The following is a 14,884-nucleotide window of genomic DNA, read 5'->3' as shown; positions in this document are numbered from 1 at the left end:
ATCATCCTGACACCTCTAGAAATGCAGAACCAGCAGTATATTTAGATCTTCCCGTACCAAGCACATATAAACACAGTCTCCTTAAGTTATTATTTCACATTTAAAGGGGCTGACATTGTCATACACTCACACATCTGTTATTTTGCACATGCAGCGTTGAGCTCCCACAGCTTTCATAAGTGTGTGTGTTCTGAGTCTCTCTTTGAACCCTACTTAAAGGTGCAATTATTTTGGAGGATCTATTGACAGAAATGTTATACAATATACAGACATAACTATGTTATGTGTATAAAGACCTTACATGATGAAGCGTTAAGTTTTATTTACCTTAGAATGAGCTGTTTCTATCTACTGTACATACACCACGGGTCCCTTTACATGGAATTCGCCATTTTGTTTCTAAAGTAGCCCTAAATGGACAAACTGCTCTACATAGAGCATTTCGTAAATCCGTTAAGAAGCTAAATTCAGCTTCAGCCACCACAGGGCTTTGAAAGGGTGGGGTGGAGTGAGCCATTGGTTGCAATTCGAAACCTCAACACTAAATGCCTCTAAATTTCACAAACTAGACCTTTATAACTGAGAATACCAGTATATGTCACTCTTAATATGTAAAAATGCGGTTAAATAAAAACGACCTCAAATTACAGTTTTTACAATGATTAGAAATTATATTTTGCATGATGAAAGTTTCGATGTATTTCGATTTCGATGCATGATTTAGGGAGCAAATTACAGGACTGCCCTGAAAATATATGCATATATGTTTTTTTTTACATGCTAAGTGTATAGAGATTTACACTCTTTTGTCCTGCTACAGATGTTTTGGGGCTGGTTGCCACTAGGTAGTAATCTTGTGTAAAATAGACCATCAATTATTTTTTCTTTAAAGATTCATTTGAGACCACCTCCATATGTTGGGGATTGTGAGAGACTTCTCTATGTGCGTGACTGACCTGTTCGAAGGCTTTAAGATGTTGTGTGATATTTAGAAGTGACTTCAATGGACTTTGTGAAAGAAACCGCTGGTAAACTGTCCAAACGTTCATGGCAAACATGACAGGAGGTTGAAACCCTGGAGACAGATCTCACAAGAATCTGTAAGAATGCAGTGATTTAGTGTGACCTTGTGACCCTGTGTCCACAAGGGTGACCCACGGTCACCCTTTTGAGCACACACACAAGTCTTTTACACTGTATTTCTGTTCTGTAATAGTTTGATTTATCGTTCTTTGAAAGTGTGTGGTATCAGATACTGTGTGCTTTAGTAAATCTACCATAATATGAGAGAGATCTGTATCTGTTTATCAAAAGGTTCAAATCAAACGATTTATCATATGCCCTGAAATCTTTAAGGTAAAGTGATGGGTCTGGTTCAGAGGAGCAAGAACAGACCGCTGATCTGATTAGACACGGAGAGAGATAAAGAGGTCAGATAAGAGTGTTTTAGTTGAGGTGATATGCCCGTGCCTGGTAGTGAAGACAGGAGTGTGTTAGAGGAAAAACACAACCCCTCTCTCAGCATCCAGAGGTGAGCAGCTTTGACCCCTGACTATTCTATTTAGGGTGAAATTCGCTCTTCAAATGAAGCGTCTTTCACGTGTTGTTTAGTCAGGGACTGCAGAGACACGGCTAGATTGATTATTGCTTTCTGAATCTTATCTCTCTCTCTCTCTCTCTCTCTATCTCTCTCTCTCTCTCTCTCTCTCTCTCTGTATCTCTCTCTGAAGCTTAGCTTGCAGAAAAGTAAACTGAGCAGATGTTAGTTTGTCAGAAAGTGTTTATTCGGCATCTTTGTAGTTTGGTCTGATATTTGACCTCTTATCATGTACCTGATAACTCACAGTCTCAACGGGACTCATACCGTAACGTGTCTAGACATTTCACTTTTGAGTTTTTTTTTAAGTAACTTTTTTTATTTCCAGTGAGAAGTCTCATTACTCCAATAATAACAATCAATCTATCAAACAATATTGATTTCTATAGCATGTTTAAATTGGCTTTTAAATACCAAACTTACAAAACATCCATATATTTTCATGTATCGTACATAGATGTAGAGGCTTTTATCAAAGCAAAAGTGTAGTTTTGGTGTTACAAATAATACTACCATGATGTATAAATATTTCACAGTTTAAATATTATAAAGTTTAAATATTTACACAATTTAAATAATATATAATTTATATATTTACACAAGTTAAATATTATATAGTTTCAATATTTACACAGTTTAAATATCTTATAGTTTAAAGATTTACACAATTTTAATATTATATAGTTTAAAAATTTACCAAGTTTAAAGCTGATTTAGTTTAAATATGTACACAATTTAAATATTATATAGTTTAAACATTTACACAATTTAAATATTATATAGTTTAAATATGTAAACCATTTAAATTTTATATAGTGCCAAAGTAATGACAAGGGGGAAGTCACATAAATAAAAAATGTTTTTGGAATCCCAAAATAGGCTGTATATTCTTTTTAGGAAAATCAAATGTCTTATGTCTTCTGTCTGTTTTGGGGTAATATGTGAGCTGGATGTGTTGTTTTGTGAGCTGTGTTGTGTCATTCTGTGTGTATTGAGGAGCATCTGGCTCTAATTGTTTAAAACTTCCTGCAGCACTAATGTGGGAAGAGTGACCTCTCCATTCTTCATCTGTTTAGCGTCTATTGGGATAGTCACAGTTGTTCAGCTGATGCCTTCAATAAGGGTCACAGTCAATACAAAATCGCTGTCTCTCAATAGTGTGAGAGAGCGAGAGTCTGTGCTAGATCATTATTATGGGGCGATGACAACACAGATAAACATGACAAAGCAGCGTGTCAGAAGATGGAGGAACAGAACAAAACAATGTGGAAACAAGATGTTTGTTGATGCGATACAATAATGTTTCAAGTTTGTACATTTTATTTGGTTTATTTTTATTTTACATTAATACATTTATAAATATAAATATATTTTAAAACTGAAGATTATATAACCAATATATGCACTTTCACAATCCTGCTCCCTTATTTCCACCCAGTGCTTTCCTGTAACCTATCATAAACTAGATCTCTTTTTTTTAAGTTAGTTGGAATTATGGCTGAGGTCTGAGTTTGTCAAAAGTCCCTGTGTGACAATTTACTTTTCTACCTAAAAAAGTTAAATGCTGCTATTTATTCTTGTTTATCAAGCTGTCGATGTTTCAGACTTGCCGCAGTTTGACTCCCAACCAAATATTAAAATAAGTCAACTTGACATTCTGTGTGTTCAGATTTGCATCTGTAATTTAGGCTTTTTTACTGTGATATTAATGATGTGATCACTGCAGGCCACTGAGTGGAGTGTTGATGAGACTACCAGGAGATCCTGCCAGAGCAAAGGAAAGACTGAGGTGAGAGGTGGGACGCAAGAGCTGTTTGTTGTTAAAGCTGCATGCATGAATGTGTGGATCTCAACAGGTGCGTTCTTGAATTAAATACCCTATCAAATTCATCACAGTGAAATTGTTTTTTGAGAGCATGTTAGGAGAGCGTGTATGAAATACTGAAGATTTCTTTTTTCTGTCTGTCCTCTCAGGATGAGTGTCAGAATTACGTCCGTGTCCTTCTGCTGAACGGCGGCCGTTTGTTCACCTGCGGAACAAACGCTTTTATGCCCGTCTGTACGACTCGCTCCGTCACTGACATCTCAAGCGTTTTGGATTCTGTCAGCGGAGTTGCTCGTTGTCCCTATGACCCACGGCACAACTCTACAGCTATGATAACTCAGAGTGGAGAGGTCTACGCGGCCACAGTGACCGATTTCTCCAGCCGGGATCCCATTATTTACCGCAGTCTGGGGAATATGCCTCCGCTGCGGACCGCCCAGTACAACTCCAAATGGCTTAATGGTACAAATCCTGTCCGGTGTATTGATTTTACATAGAAATAAGCAATTTTAAATATGAGATTATAATTTACAAACCCTTAATTTGGATGAGACTACATTTGCCTTCTTCGTTTCCATTGTCAAAATGCAAAAATGAATTGATTTTCATTAGTGTAAAAAAGAAAACCGTCATTTAGTTTTTAATTTGCGATGGATGCAAACATTGTTTCATCATTTCATTTATTTATTTATATAGCACATTTAAAACAACTCATGTTAACCAAAGTGCTTTCCAACTAACATCATATGAAGTAACAAAATTAGAGTGCGATGACCTAGTTGGCCGTGTCGTGGAATAAAGCTGGATCATGTCCAAAATATATTCAGGTGCTAGACCATGTAATGCTTAAAATACACTAAAACCTTAAGTTGAACTCTAAAATGAACAAGCTAGGAGGCTAACATTGGGGAAACACTGAACGGTTTCTTGGTCCCGGTCAACAATCCAGTTGTTGCATTTTGTTATCCTTGAAGACGGTTAATGAGAACAGCAGGAATTCCCAAGTACAAAGAATTACAATAATCCAGTCTTGACATAATAAAAGCATGTATAACATGCTTCATATCCTCAATTTTTTTTAATATTTCTTAAATGGAAATATCCACGACAGAGTTTACTTGCTTATCAAATTTAAGCTCTGAGTCAAAGACCACTCCCAGTTTTCTAACTTGCTTGTGCAGATTTGAGGCAATAAGACCTAGATCAGATAACGCTTGGACAGACCGTGTGATGGAACCAAATATAAGGGATTCTGTTTTAGCTTCGTTTAATTGTAAGAAGTTCTGAGCCATTCATTGCTTAATCTTGTGATAGCAGGTCAGTAGATCATCAACTCATCATCATCACTTACTTTCAGTGGAAGACAAAGCTGTGCATCGTTTGCATAAAAATGGTATGCAATATTGAATTTACGACAGATAAACCTGAGTGGAATCATATATAAGGAAAATAAGATGGGCCTCAGAATTGATCCCTGGGGAACCCCACAACAGGAAGAGTCAGAAAAATAATTACCCAGCTTAACTACAGAACTTCTGTTTTGTAAGTAACAAGAACCTAAGTAAGGAAGTAAGCACAGAACCATTTAAGAGCATTTCCTCTAATGCCTGCCAGTTGACTTAGTCGATTTAAAAGAATATTGTGATAAATCGTATAAGAAGTTGCCGTATGGTCGAGGATAATCAAAATAGCTGCCTTTCCTGAATCAGCGGCAAGCATTAAGTCATTATGTACTTTTAAAAGGGCAGTCTCTGTACTGTATTTTGATCTTAAATGAGGTTTTATTTAGAAATGAGATCAGATGATGATAGACACCTTCTCTAATATTTTTGATAGAAAAGGTAGCTCAGAAATGGGACGATAATTATTTAAAACCAAGGGATCCAAACTAGGCTTTTTCAAAAGAGGCAGTATTATGGCATTCTTTAGGCACCATGGAACTATACCATTTACTAGACTACTAAAAAAATAATTACAGTAATGGAAAATCTCCACAGAGAATAATAGAAATGATATCTGGCCATGTTGCGATAATGAGATTCGGGGGGAAATTTGTTTAATTATCATGAACATGTCACAATTCACAAAATAGGCCTTATTTTGTCTTCATGCGAGATGATATTATTGAATGCTTCCCAGACATGTTTGTATAAAATTCACTAATCTATGACCTTCTCGTTCTAAATGTTCAAAGTGTAAAAGATATTAGAAAGTAAAGCTGCAAATGCTATAAATCTGACACGTTGCAATGCAGACATGAATAGATTTTTTATCAGGTTATCATTTTAACACACTTTCTCTCTCTACAGAGCCTCATTTTGTCTCAGCATACGACGTGGGCCGCTTCACCTACTTCTTCCTCAGGGAGAACGCAGTAGAACAGGATTGTGGGAAGACTGTGTTCTCTCGCGTGGCCCGCGTGTGTCAGAATGATGTCGGAGGGCGTTTCCTACTTGAGGACACCTGGACCACCTTCATGAAGGCCCGACTGAACTGTTCTCGCTCTGGAGACGTTCCCTTCTACTACCATGAGCTTCAGAGTACGTTCTACCTGCCCGAACAGGACCTCATCTATGGAGTCTTTACCACCAACATGTAAGTGATGTATGCATTTCCTCTTTCAATATTTGGGAGAAGTTTAATGTTGAATTTTCAGCATCCCTTACTTCTTCTGTCATCTCTCCTCACAGAAACAGCATTGCTGCGTCAGCTGTGTGTGCGTTTAACCTCAGCTCCATCACTCATGCCTTTAACGGACCCTTCCGTTATCAGGAGAACCCACGGACCAGCTGGCTTTCCACTCCTAACCCCGTCCCAAACTTTCAGGTGAAGAAATTAGAATTTCTCTGCTGCAGGTTTTCCTCAAAGACCCATTTGATCACTTTTGTAAGATTTCCTTCCCTGAAGTTCATGTGTGATATAACTTGCGATTTTTGCTTCGGTCCCCTTAAAGGGAAAGTTCACACAAAAATGAAAACTCTGTCATTTATATTTCCATACCTGTATGAACACACACATTTAAGATAAGATAAACACATTTCGAGGAACACTGATAACCTAACAACATTGGCCCCCATTGACTTCCATTGTATGGGCACGAAACCACTGCAACATCTCAAAATGTCTTGTTTCTGAATGACATGCGGGTGAATAAATGATGACCGATTTTTTTTTTCAGGTAAACTTGTAAGACTTCTATATGTATGTTCTGTTTCTACATGTTTCTTTTCGTCTACACGTATGTTGACATGATTATGACATCATATCTTCTGACATCATTAATCTCTGGCTCATCTCTCTTCTTCTCCCTGTAAGTGCGGGACAGTGAACGATTCGGGTCCGGGTAGTAATCTAACAGAACGTAGTCTTCAGGATGCTCAGCGGCTCTTCCTCATGAGTGAGGTGGTTCAACCCGTTTCCACGGATCCTCTGGTGATGCAAGACAACATCCGTTTCTCCAGATTGGCTGTTGACATCGTGCAGGGGAGGGACACGCTATATCACATCATGTATATCGGCACAGGTTAGATTCATTGTGCTACAATACACCATTCTTTGGAATACAATATGCTGACTGGTCACTCATGGCATTCTGTGACATCGTAGCTAAACTGTATAATCGTCCTTGGCAATCTACTACATAGCTGAGCACCTCTCTTATATCGTTTGATTTCTTCTCACTCAAATCAATATTTAATTTATATTTATTTATTTCTTTGGTCAGTTGCCATTTAATAAGCAGAAAAATGTAGAGTCAGCTGGTCAATATTGAAAAATATTTTCAGGGGATTCAGGTCCCGATCACCTTGTTGGGATTGATTTAGAGATAAAAACAGGCTGATTGTGCATTATTGTTGGCTCAAGCAGGAGACATGCAGCACTGCTGTTCTAATCATAACCATTTATCCTCCACCAATCAGAACACGGCACCATCATCAAAGCCCTCTCCACGACCAATAAGAGTCTACGCGGATGTTACCTGGAAGAGATGAACATCCTCCCGGAAGGTGTGCGGGAGCCGATCCTGAACCTGCAGATCCTTCAGAGCGACAGGTCTCTGTTCGTAGGGCTTCACAGCAGGGTGCTGAAAATTCCCCTGGAGAGATGCACCAACTACAAAAGCCAAGAGTGAGTCACGTTACGAAAGGGTTTGCAGAAGCACCAGAGATGGAAACTCGAGTCTGCGACTTGGACTCGAGTCGCACTTAAGTCGCAAAAACAGACGTGCGACTTGACTTGGACTCCTTCTCGAGACTTGACTCGTGACTCATGAGACTCTTAAAAAACGCCATATTTTCACCAACGAAAAAAACGAGACGATAAAAAAATAAAAATGAAGGTATAATAACGAAAACTGTAGTAAAAAAACGGTCATTTTCGTCAACTTATAAAAACGAGACGAAAATATTCTTACATTTTCGGATTTGGCAGGCGCTTTTATCCAAAGTGACTTAAATTGCATTATACTTCACACTCGTTGACTTACATTTACATTACATTTTATGCATTTGGCAGACGCTTTTATCCTAAGAGACTTACATTCCATTAGCCTAAACATTACACTTAGGTATATGCAATCCCCTGGGATCTAACCCACAACCTTGCGTTGTTAACGCAATGCTCTCACCACTGAGCTACAGGAAACCTGTACGTTGCATTATACTATACATTTGTTTCTAAATATGTATAATCCCTGGGATCATTGCCATGATCTTGGTGTTGCTAACTCAATTCTTTAACCACTGTGGTTAACAATCGATTATAACATGTGACGAATCAAATTGGTTGAGAGGAAAAATAAATCACAGTACAAATTTTGAACTGTCACTGTTTTTCTGCAAACTTGGTAAACGTGGATATGCTGATATTTCGTAAAAAAGTCAAAGTTTGGAAAAACACAGACAAAGTCTTCAGATTTGCGCTGTATGACATTTACGTATCGTGAGAGCGATTCAAGTGGGGATTGCATGGTACGCAATTTAATCGGTTTCGGGGTACTTTAATGTCATACACTTAAAGATTTGCACAGCGCCGCGTTAAGTTGAACGCATCTATTCCTAAAGATGCCGATTAGCTTGTTCAGGTGTTTTATCAGAGTTTAGGCTAAACTTGGTAGGATGATGGATCTCGCAGGCCATAGGGGAGAACCACTGATCTAGAGGAACATCCATTTGTTTTTTCAGGATGTTTTAATTTTATTACGTTTAAATTGGAACATAAAATTCTCTCAGACAAAACGAGATTGTACGGTAAAGAGAATTTCAGCAGAAAAGCAAGAAAATACATAAAAACTTCTTTCCTATGTTAAAATTATGATTTGTTCAAGGTAAAGAACACAATTATGGTTATTATTGAGGTCATCTAGTTTGAGAGTAATATAGTTTGCATTCATATAGTTATTTTAATATTTAAATATATTAAGAAGAGAAGATCTTGTTAAAACCAATGAAAATAATGCAACCAGTGAAAAGTGGTATAATCATAATGCTACTATTTAAGTAATGCCGTGAATACTTGATGTTATTTGTCGTGGAATACCACAGTTAGAGAGTTACAATAGCTAAATAAATGATTAAACTTGAGGAATAATTGCTTCTTCAGAACCATGTAACTCTTTGTCAGCAGACGTCTGAGGTCAATGCATAACCTTGGACGTGTGCAAACCGTTAATGTTACACTTTATCCACACACACGATCAATAAGAAAATTTTCCCGCTTTTTTCAAGCTCTTAAACCATTAAATTGCCGTAACTGATTAGCTGTCATTTCGACGGAAGCCATCCGCACGTGTCCTCTAAAAGGAGCAAAATGCTTTTAAATTATGGCAGACTTGTTGGCACACTTTGACATGTCCTTCTCAGACGCTTCTGCCCTCGGATTCAGACAGAAAGTAAAGCCGAGAGAGATAAATTGAATGACAGCACTTATGAGAGATTATTATACCCACTCATAAATCCTCTGCTTTAGGCCGAGAGGCAGGCGAATGATGAATCTGTCATTTAAAAAAATCACAGCATCTTTCTCCCTGTCGTTGATATAAATAGAACACATAAATTGTCTGAGATAAATAACGTGCGCTTCACTTTTACCAGGAAACTGGCTTTGCATTACAAATGAAGTTTGATATCAGTACTTTAATGGAATCACTAACATAACATATCTCTTGACTCTAAAAGACTCAATTCAGTATCTAAATAAATCCCATAAGAAAACATCCAGTCATCATGTATACCCTCTCATATCATTCAAAATATTTTTATGACTCTTTTGTGGAACACAAAAGAAGAAATTTTGAGAAATGCGTCTGTGGTTTCATGTCCATACTATGGAAGTCAAAGGGAGTCAACATTCTTCAAAATATCTTCTTTCGTGTTCTGCAGACGAAACAAAAGTCATACAGGGTTGGAATGGCATGGGGGTTAATAAATGATATAATCATTTTTATTTTTTGGTGAACTATCCCTTTAGGGTGCTTTTTGATCACGAAGCCATCAGCTGGGAAAACCTGAGCAGTTCCAAACTTCAAATTCAGTTATCTGAAAAGTATTTATTTATAAAAAAGCAATTGCATATGAGGCTCAGATGTGTTTAATTTCAGATAGCATTCTGCTTTAGTAAACAGACAGCAAGACAGCTTGCAAGACTTTGGAACGCAGCTATTCTGTGGTCATCAGCATCAGGAGAGGTTTTTCATGAGATCTGTTAGGTTTAATAGCAGGAGTTATTATGCATGTGAGTGTAATGTTGACAAAAGACTGACAGTAATTGCTTTAGAAGGTCTGTACGTGAGAAACGCAAGCCCCTCTTATTCTACACACAGGTATGTAAAGTGGAAGCGTTTGACTGTAATGTAAGAGGTTTGTGAAAGCCACTCTGCGTTTAGCATAGCAATGTGATGGAATGAAGCGCATTTAATTATAAATTCTCTCCCACGTACACATACACACAGGTAGCAAAAGGTCAAATCTTTAAAATGCATTAAGGGGAAACATTTCCACTCTTTAGAGTTGATTTATGACCTGGCGTTGGATTGAGCAAAAGCCAATCAAGCATTTGATTTCATTATAATCAGAAATATTGCACTAACTAGAAGTCTTGTTATTTCATTTCAGTCTGATTAAACTGTAAGTGTGTAATCATAGGAATCACTCACATGACCTTATTAATACATTTAATGTATGCAGATTGGACTTCATGTCTGTGGAATTGTTTTTGTGTGTGTATGGGTCAGTTTTTTCTGCATTGTGTGGACCAGCCAACGGCCCTCATAAAAACTCATTGATAACTAAATTAATGTTTCATTGAAAGTCTAAAAAGATTTTGGAGAAGTTTCTTTCATCATTTACTCATCCTCTTGACTTTTCAAACCTGTATGATTTCCTTCTAGAGGCCTGCGCAGGACGGATTTGTGTCCCGGTCCCGCCAAAAATGTCCCGCTGCCGCCCGCAACGTTTACTGGCCCCCATTCACTTGCATTGGTTTGTTGTCCATACAACAGAAGTGAACGGGGAGCAGTGCTGTTCGGTTAAGAACATTCTTAAAAGTAACTTTGTTTGTGTTCTTCGGAAGGAGGGAAGTCATACAGGTTTGAAATGACAACGAAAGAAGATTTCTCTTTTTAATTGTTTATTTATAGAATATAATTTTATATTTCAGCTTATGGAATACATACATACAATCTTTCGCTGAACAAAAAATATTTTTTTTTGAAAAATATTAACCGGCACCTATTCAATTGCATTGGTTTGTTGTCCATACAATAGAAGTGAATAGGTACCATCATTCTTCAAAATATCTTCTTTTGTGTGCAGTGTAAGAAAGAACGTCATACAGGTTTGAAATGACAAAAATTGTGACAGAATTTTTTTTGTCTGGTGAACTATCCCTTTAAGTGCGTTACTGTACTTACAGTAGGTGCACTGATGTATGACCTTGTGTTTGTGTGTTTGTAGAGACTGTCTGGGTGCCAGAGATCCATACTGCGGATGGGACAGAAAAGAGAAACGATGTTCGACCATCGAGGACAGTTCCAACATGAGTCAATGGAGCCAGAACATTACAAAGTGCCCAGTGAGTGATAGAATGATGAACACTTTCAGCCAACATCTCATTCATATCTAGCACTTGACAGCAGTGAACCGAATGGAGACTTTGGTTTTTAAGCCAAATATCCCCAAAATATCACAGGTGTTCTTTTTAGAACAGTGTTTTTTCAACAGACTTCTAAGATTTCAATATTCGTAAACATTTTTGATTCGATTCCTCCAAGAATCAAATGATCTGAACAATGCTGTCTTTGGCATTCATTCTGTTCTGTTTCTTCTGTTCCGTTACATTAAACAGCAGAAAATGGAGTGTGTCAAAGGAGCAGAGAAAATCTAATCTCTTATGAACAAGCGTGAAACGGATCGTGGCCTCTGATCCATCTATATTGAAGTCTCCTTCTGACAGTGTCAATTATACACTGATGTTCTAGCTTAATGGATGCTCAATGTCACTCCTGTTCTCCAGTGACACTTCATTACGTCCATAATTACACATCACTAATTTCCTATTATCCCCGAGAGTTGATATTCCCAAAGGGACAATAATAAACAAACATGGTTTTCTAATACCCTGGAAGCCTCGGCGTTTGCTTGCACACAGTGCCAGACACATAAAATCTCATCTAAAAATGAATACGTGCCTTTGATTTTGATTTTGAAGGAACGGAACCTCACGCAAGACGGTGACTTTGGCCATTGGTCATCCTGGCAGCCTTGTAACCATGACGACGGAGGGAAGAGCACAAGTACTTGTCAGTGTCGCACTCGTTCCTGTGATAATCCACCACCGCAGTGCGGGGGGCAAAAATGTGTCGGGGCAAACATAGAGGTGGCCAACTGTTCCAGGTACCTTTGCTTTAATATACACACATGTACCTTTACATTTTATTTTAATAGCACTTTCAGCAATGATGTCCTTTTGGGAATTAGTATTATAGTCAATTCCTCTGCCAGAGATGTCGGATTAAATTCTTCAATCATAAACAAGCAAAGTGTCAATGCACATGAAAACATCTTCAAGTCTTGCAGGAGAGAGATGCTGAGTCCTGGAGTCCATCATTCTTGTGTGTGCTGCGTGTAATCTTGACTCTATTTGTTATCAGCTGATGCAGCGCTTCTCCTGTTGCTGCTTTTCTGCATGTGCTATTATCCTGCGGCCACTTTACGACACTGAATGATTGTTCCAATTATTTCTTTACCTCCAGATCTTGTGTTAACACACATCATTTGCTACGATGTTAAAACCTAAAAGGATAAATGTTTCATGTAAACGGATGATAACAGCCGGAACGGTGGCAAATCTAGAAGTAATAACACTCAGGTGCAGTCAATCGAGTTAGAAGTTGATAAAAATGTTGGAACACAGCAGTTAAAGTTACTGAGATCGTGTGAGAATGCAGTGGTTCAGTGTGTTCAGTTTTGGGATGATAAGAAAGCTCAATAGTTCAGAACAGAGTTAGAGATGGGGGTCAGTTTGACACGAGATTGTTTTTCTCTTTAAATATAGCGAACTTGGCAATAACAGCATTTCGCAACAGTTTGTGCTGATGTTGAAATGGTATAAAATACGCTTCATGACTGGAGAATTTTTTTAAATTATTCATACATGCATACATACGTAATCATACAATATAAAAGAGCAATCCTGAAAAATCATTACTGTTCCCAAAATCCAAGAGATCCAAGTGTTCGCTCAAAAACTCAATTTCATTCATAATTGTCTCACCCTTATATCATTCCAAACCTTATGACTTTCTTTTTTCTGCAGAATGCAAAAGATGATATTTTAAAGAATGTTGGCAACCGAAGAACATTGGCCCCCATTGACTTCCATTGTATGGAAGTCAATGGGGGCCAAATGTATTTTTTTAAATGTCTTTACAGAAGAAAGAGTCATGTTTAGGTTTTGAACAACATGAGGTTGAATCCCATAAATTATGACTGATTTTTTTTGAGTGATTAATCCTTGTTAAGCTAGACTTTAGTTGCAGTCTGAGTTATTGAGAGAGAGAGTCGCGTCAACTCCGTTGACTCCAATGGAAAAGTTTTTTCACTGCAATGGCGGTTCATGGAAGCTCTCAATAGTTTCCGGAAGTTACTAGTAATGCATGGAGCTGCGACTAAACAGACCAACAGAGGTTCAATTCTGACCAATTTATAGACGAAAGCCCTTTAATGAATACATTTTTTTTACATAACTTCCTGGAACATTTCCAATCACATGACGCTCCAGCGTTTTGGACTTCCGTGGGCAGACCTCTCTCTCTCTCAATGGCTCTGGTTGCAGTCGTGCCTGAGAAACTCTGTATCATTATTTTACTGCGCGACATCTGTCAGTAATGCTGCTTCTGTCCATTCAGAAATGGAGGTTGGACTCCGTGGTCCTCCTGGGCCGAGTGCAGCACCAGCTGTGGCATCGGCTTCGAGGTTCGACAGCGGTCCTGTAACAATCCAGCACCCCGACACGGAGGGCGAGTGTGTGTGGGCCAGGCCAGAGAGGAAAGGTGAGATTCAGAAACCTTTATCTGTGCGCTAGTGTTTGTTTGAGGCGACCGGTACATGATTCTGTTCCTTATGTGTTTGTGATTCAGATTGTGTAATGAGAAAAACCTCTGTCCTGTTCCTGTGTCCTGGGTCTCGTGGAGTGCCTGGTCCAAGTGTAGCGTCGCCTGCGGAGGTGGAATCCAATCCAGGGTTCGCACCTGTGAGAACGGAAACACCTGTCCCGGATGCCCGCTGGTAGGATCTTCAAATGGTCATATGACATCAATGCTATTTGTAATATCTATAGAAAAGCAAATGGGAATTGAACAAGACATTTTTTAAGTGATGTGTCTATGTAAGGAATACTAAAAGACCCAAAAGTGTAAACATGAGCTGTTTAATTCAACACAATTCACCTTCTGGTGTCCACCAACAATTGGCCACCACACGCCGCCCATGTTTCTCACTCTCAATGCGCATCTTTTCAGGAGTACAAGGCGTGTAATTTGGATGCGTGTGCAGAGGTCAGGCGGAACACTCCTTGGACTCCTTGGTACGCTGTTAATGTGACCCAGACAGGGGCGAGACAGGAGCAGAGGGTCAGGTACACCTGCAGGGCCCTGCTCGTGGACCCTCACGACCTCCAGCTCGGCAAACGCAAGACAGAGACGCGCGTTTGCCCCCCTTCTGACGGTGCCTCCGTATGCGAGACTGATGGTAAACACGCTGGATGACTTCAGATTGAACTAATGTAGTTCCAGGGACTTATACCTACAGATATATCATTTTAGGCATTATTTTTAATGTTACTCATTGAGCATCTTCTATATTTTAGGTTCAATAAAAGAACACAAAAAAGAGACCAATAGGAAGTAATCATTTGGATAACACACTACACATGAAAAAGCAGCCATACAGATCATAGAGATTAAT

The 14,884-nt window shown here is 38.6% G+C and overlaps 1 protein-coding gene across 2 annotated transcripts in view; it reads left to right on the top strand.

The window, feature by feature from the left end:
* sema5bb (sema domain, seven thrombospondin repeats (type 1 and type 1-like), transmembrane domain (TM) and short cytoplasmic domain, (semaphorin) 5Bb) overlaps positions 1 to 14,884 on the top strand; it is a 42,136-nt gene that overhangs the window by 22,349 nt on the left and 4,903 nt on the right. For both annotated transcript variants that reach the window (XM_056751510.1, XM_056751509.1), the window contains 11 exons: positions 3,324 to 3,386; positions 3,572 to 3,884; positions 5,732 to 6,017; positions 6,113 to 6,248; positions 6,738 to 6,945; positions 7,343 to 7,550; positions 11,375 to 11,492; positions 12,129 to 12,313; positions 13,828 to 13,971; positions 14,059 to 14,206; positions 14,440 to 14,668. In XM_056751510.1, the coding sequence (XP_056607488.1) occupies positions 3,324 to 3,386; positions 3,572 to 3,884; positions 5,732 to 6,017; positions 6,113 to 6,248; positions 6,738 to 6,945; positions 7,343 to 7,550; positions 11,375 to 11,492; positions 12,129 to 12,313; positions 13,828 to 13,971; positions 14,059 to 14,206; positions 14,440 to 14,668 (2,038 nt within the window). The remainder of the gene's footprint in view (positions 1 to 3,323; positions 3,387 to 3,571; positions 3,885 to 5,731; positions 6,018 to 6,112; positions 6,249 to 6,737; positions 6,946 to 7,342; positions 7,551 to 11,374; positions 11,493 to 12,128; positions 12,314 to 13,827; positions 13,972 to 14,058; positions 14,207 to 14,439; positions 14,669 to 14,884) is intronic.

Source organism: Triplophysa dalaica, chromosome 6 (genome assembly GCF_015846415.1).
Source record: "Triplophysa dalaica isolate WHDGS20190420 chromosome 6, ASM1584641v1, whole genome shotgun sequence".
NCBI lineage: Eukaryota > Metazoa > Chordata > Actinopteri > Cypriniformes > Nemacheilidae > Triplophysa > Triplophysa dalaica.
Note: the sequence above shows the minus strand (reverse complement) of the source record. Positions and strands in the feature narration are given on the sequence as shown.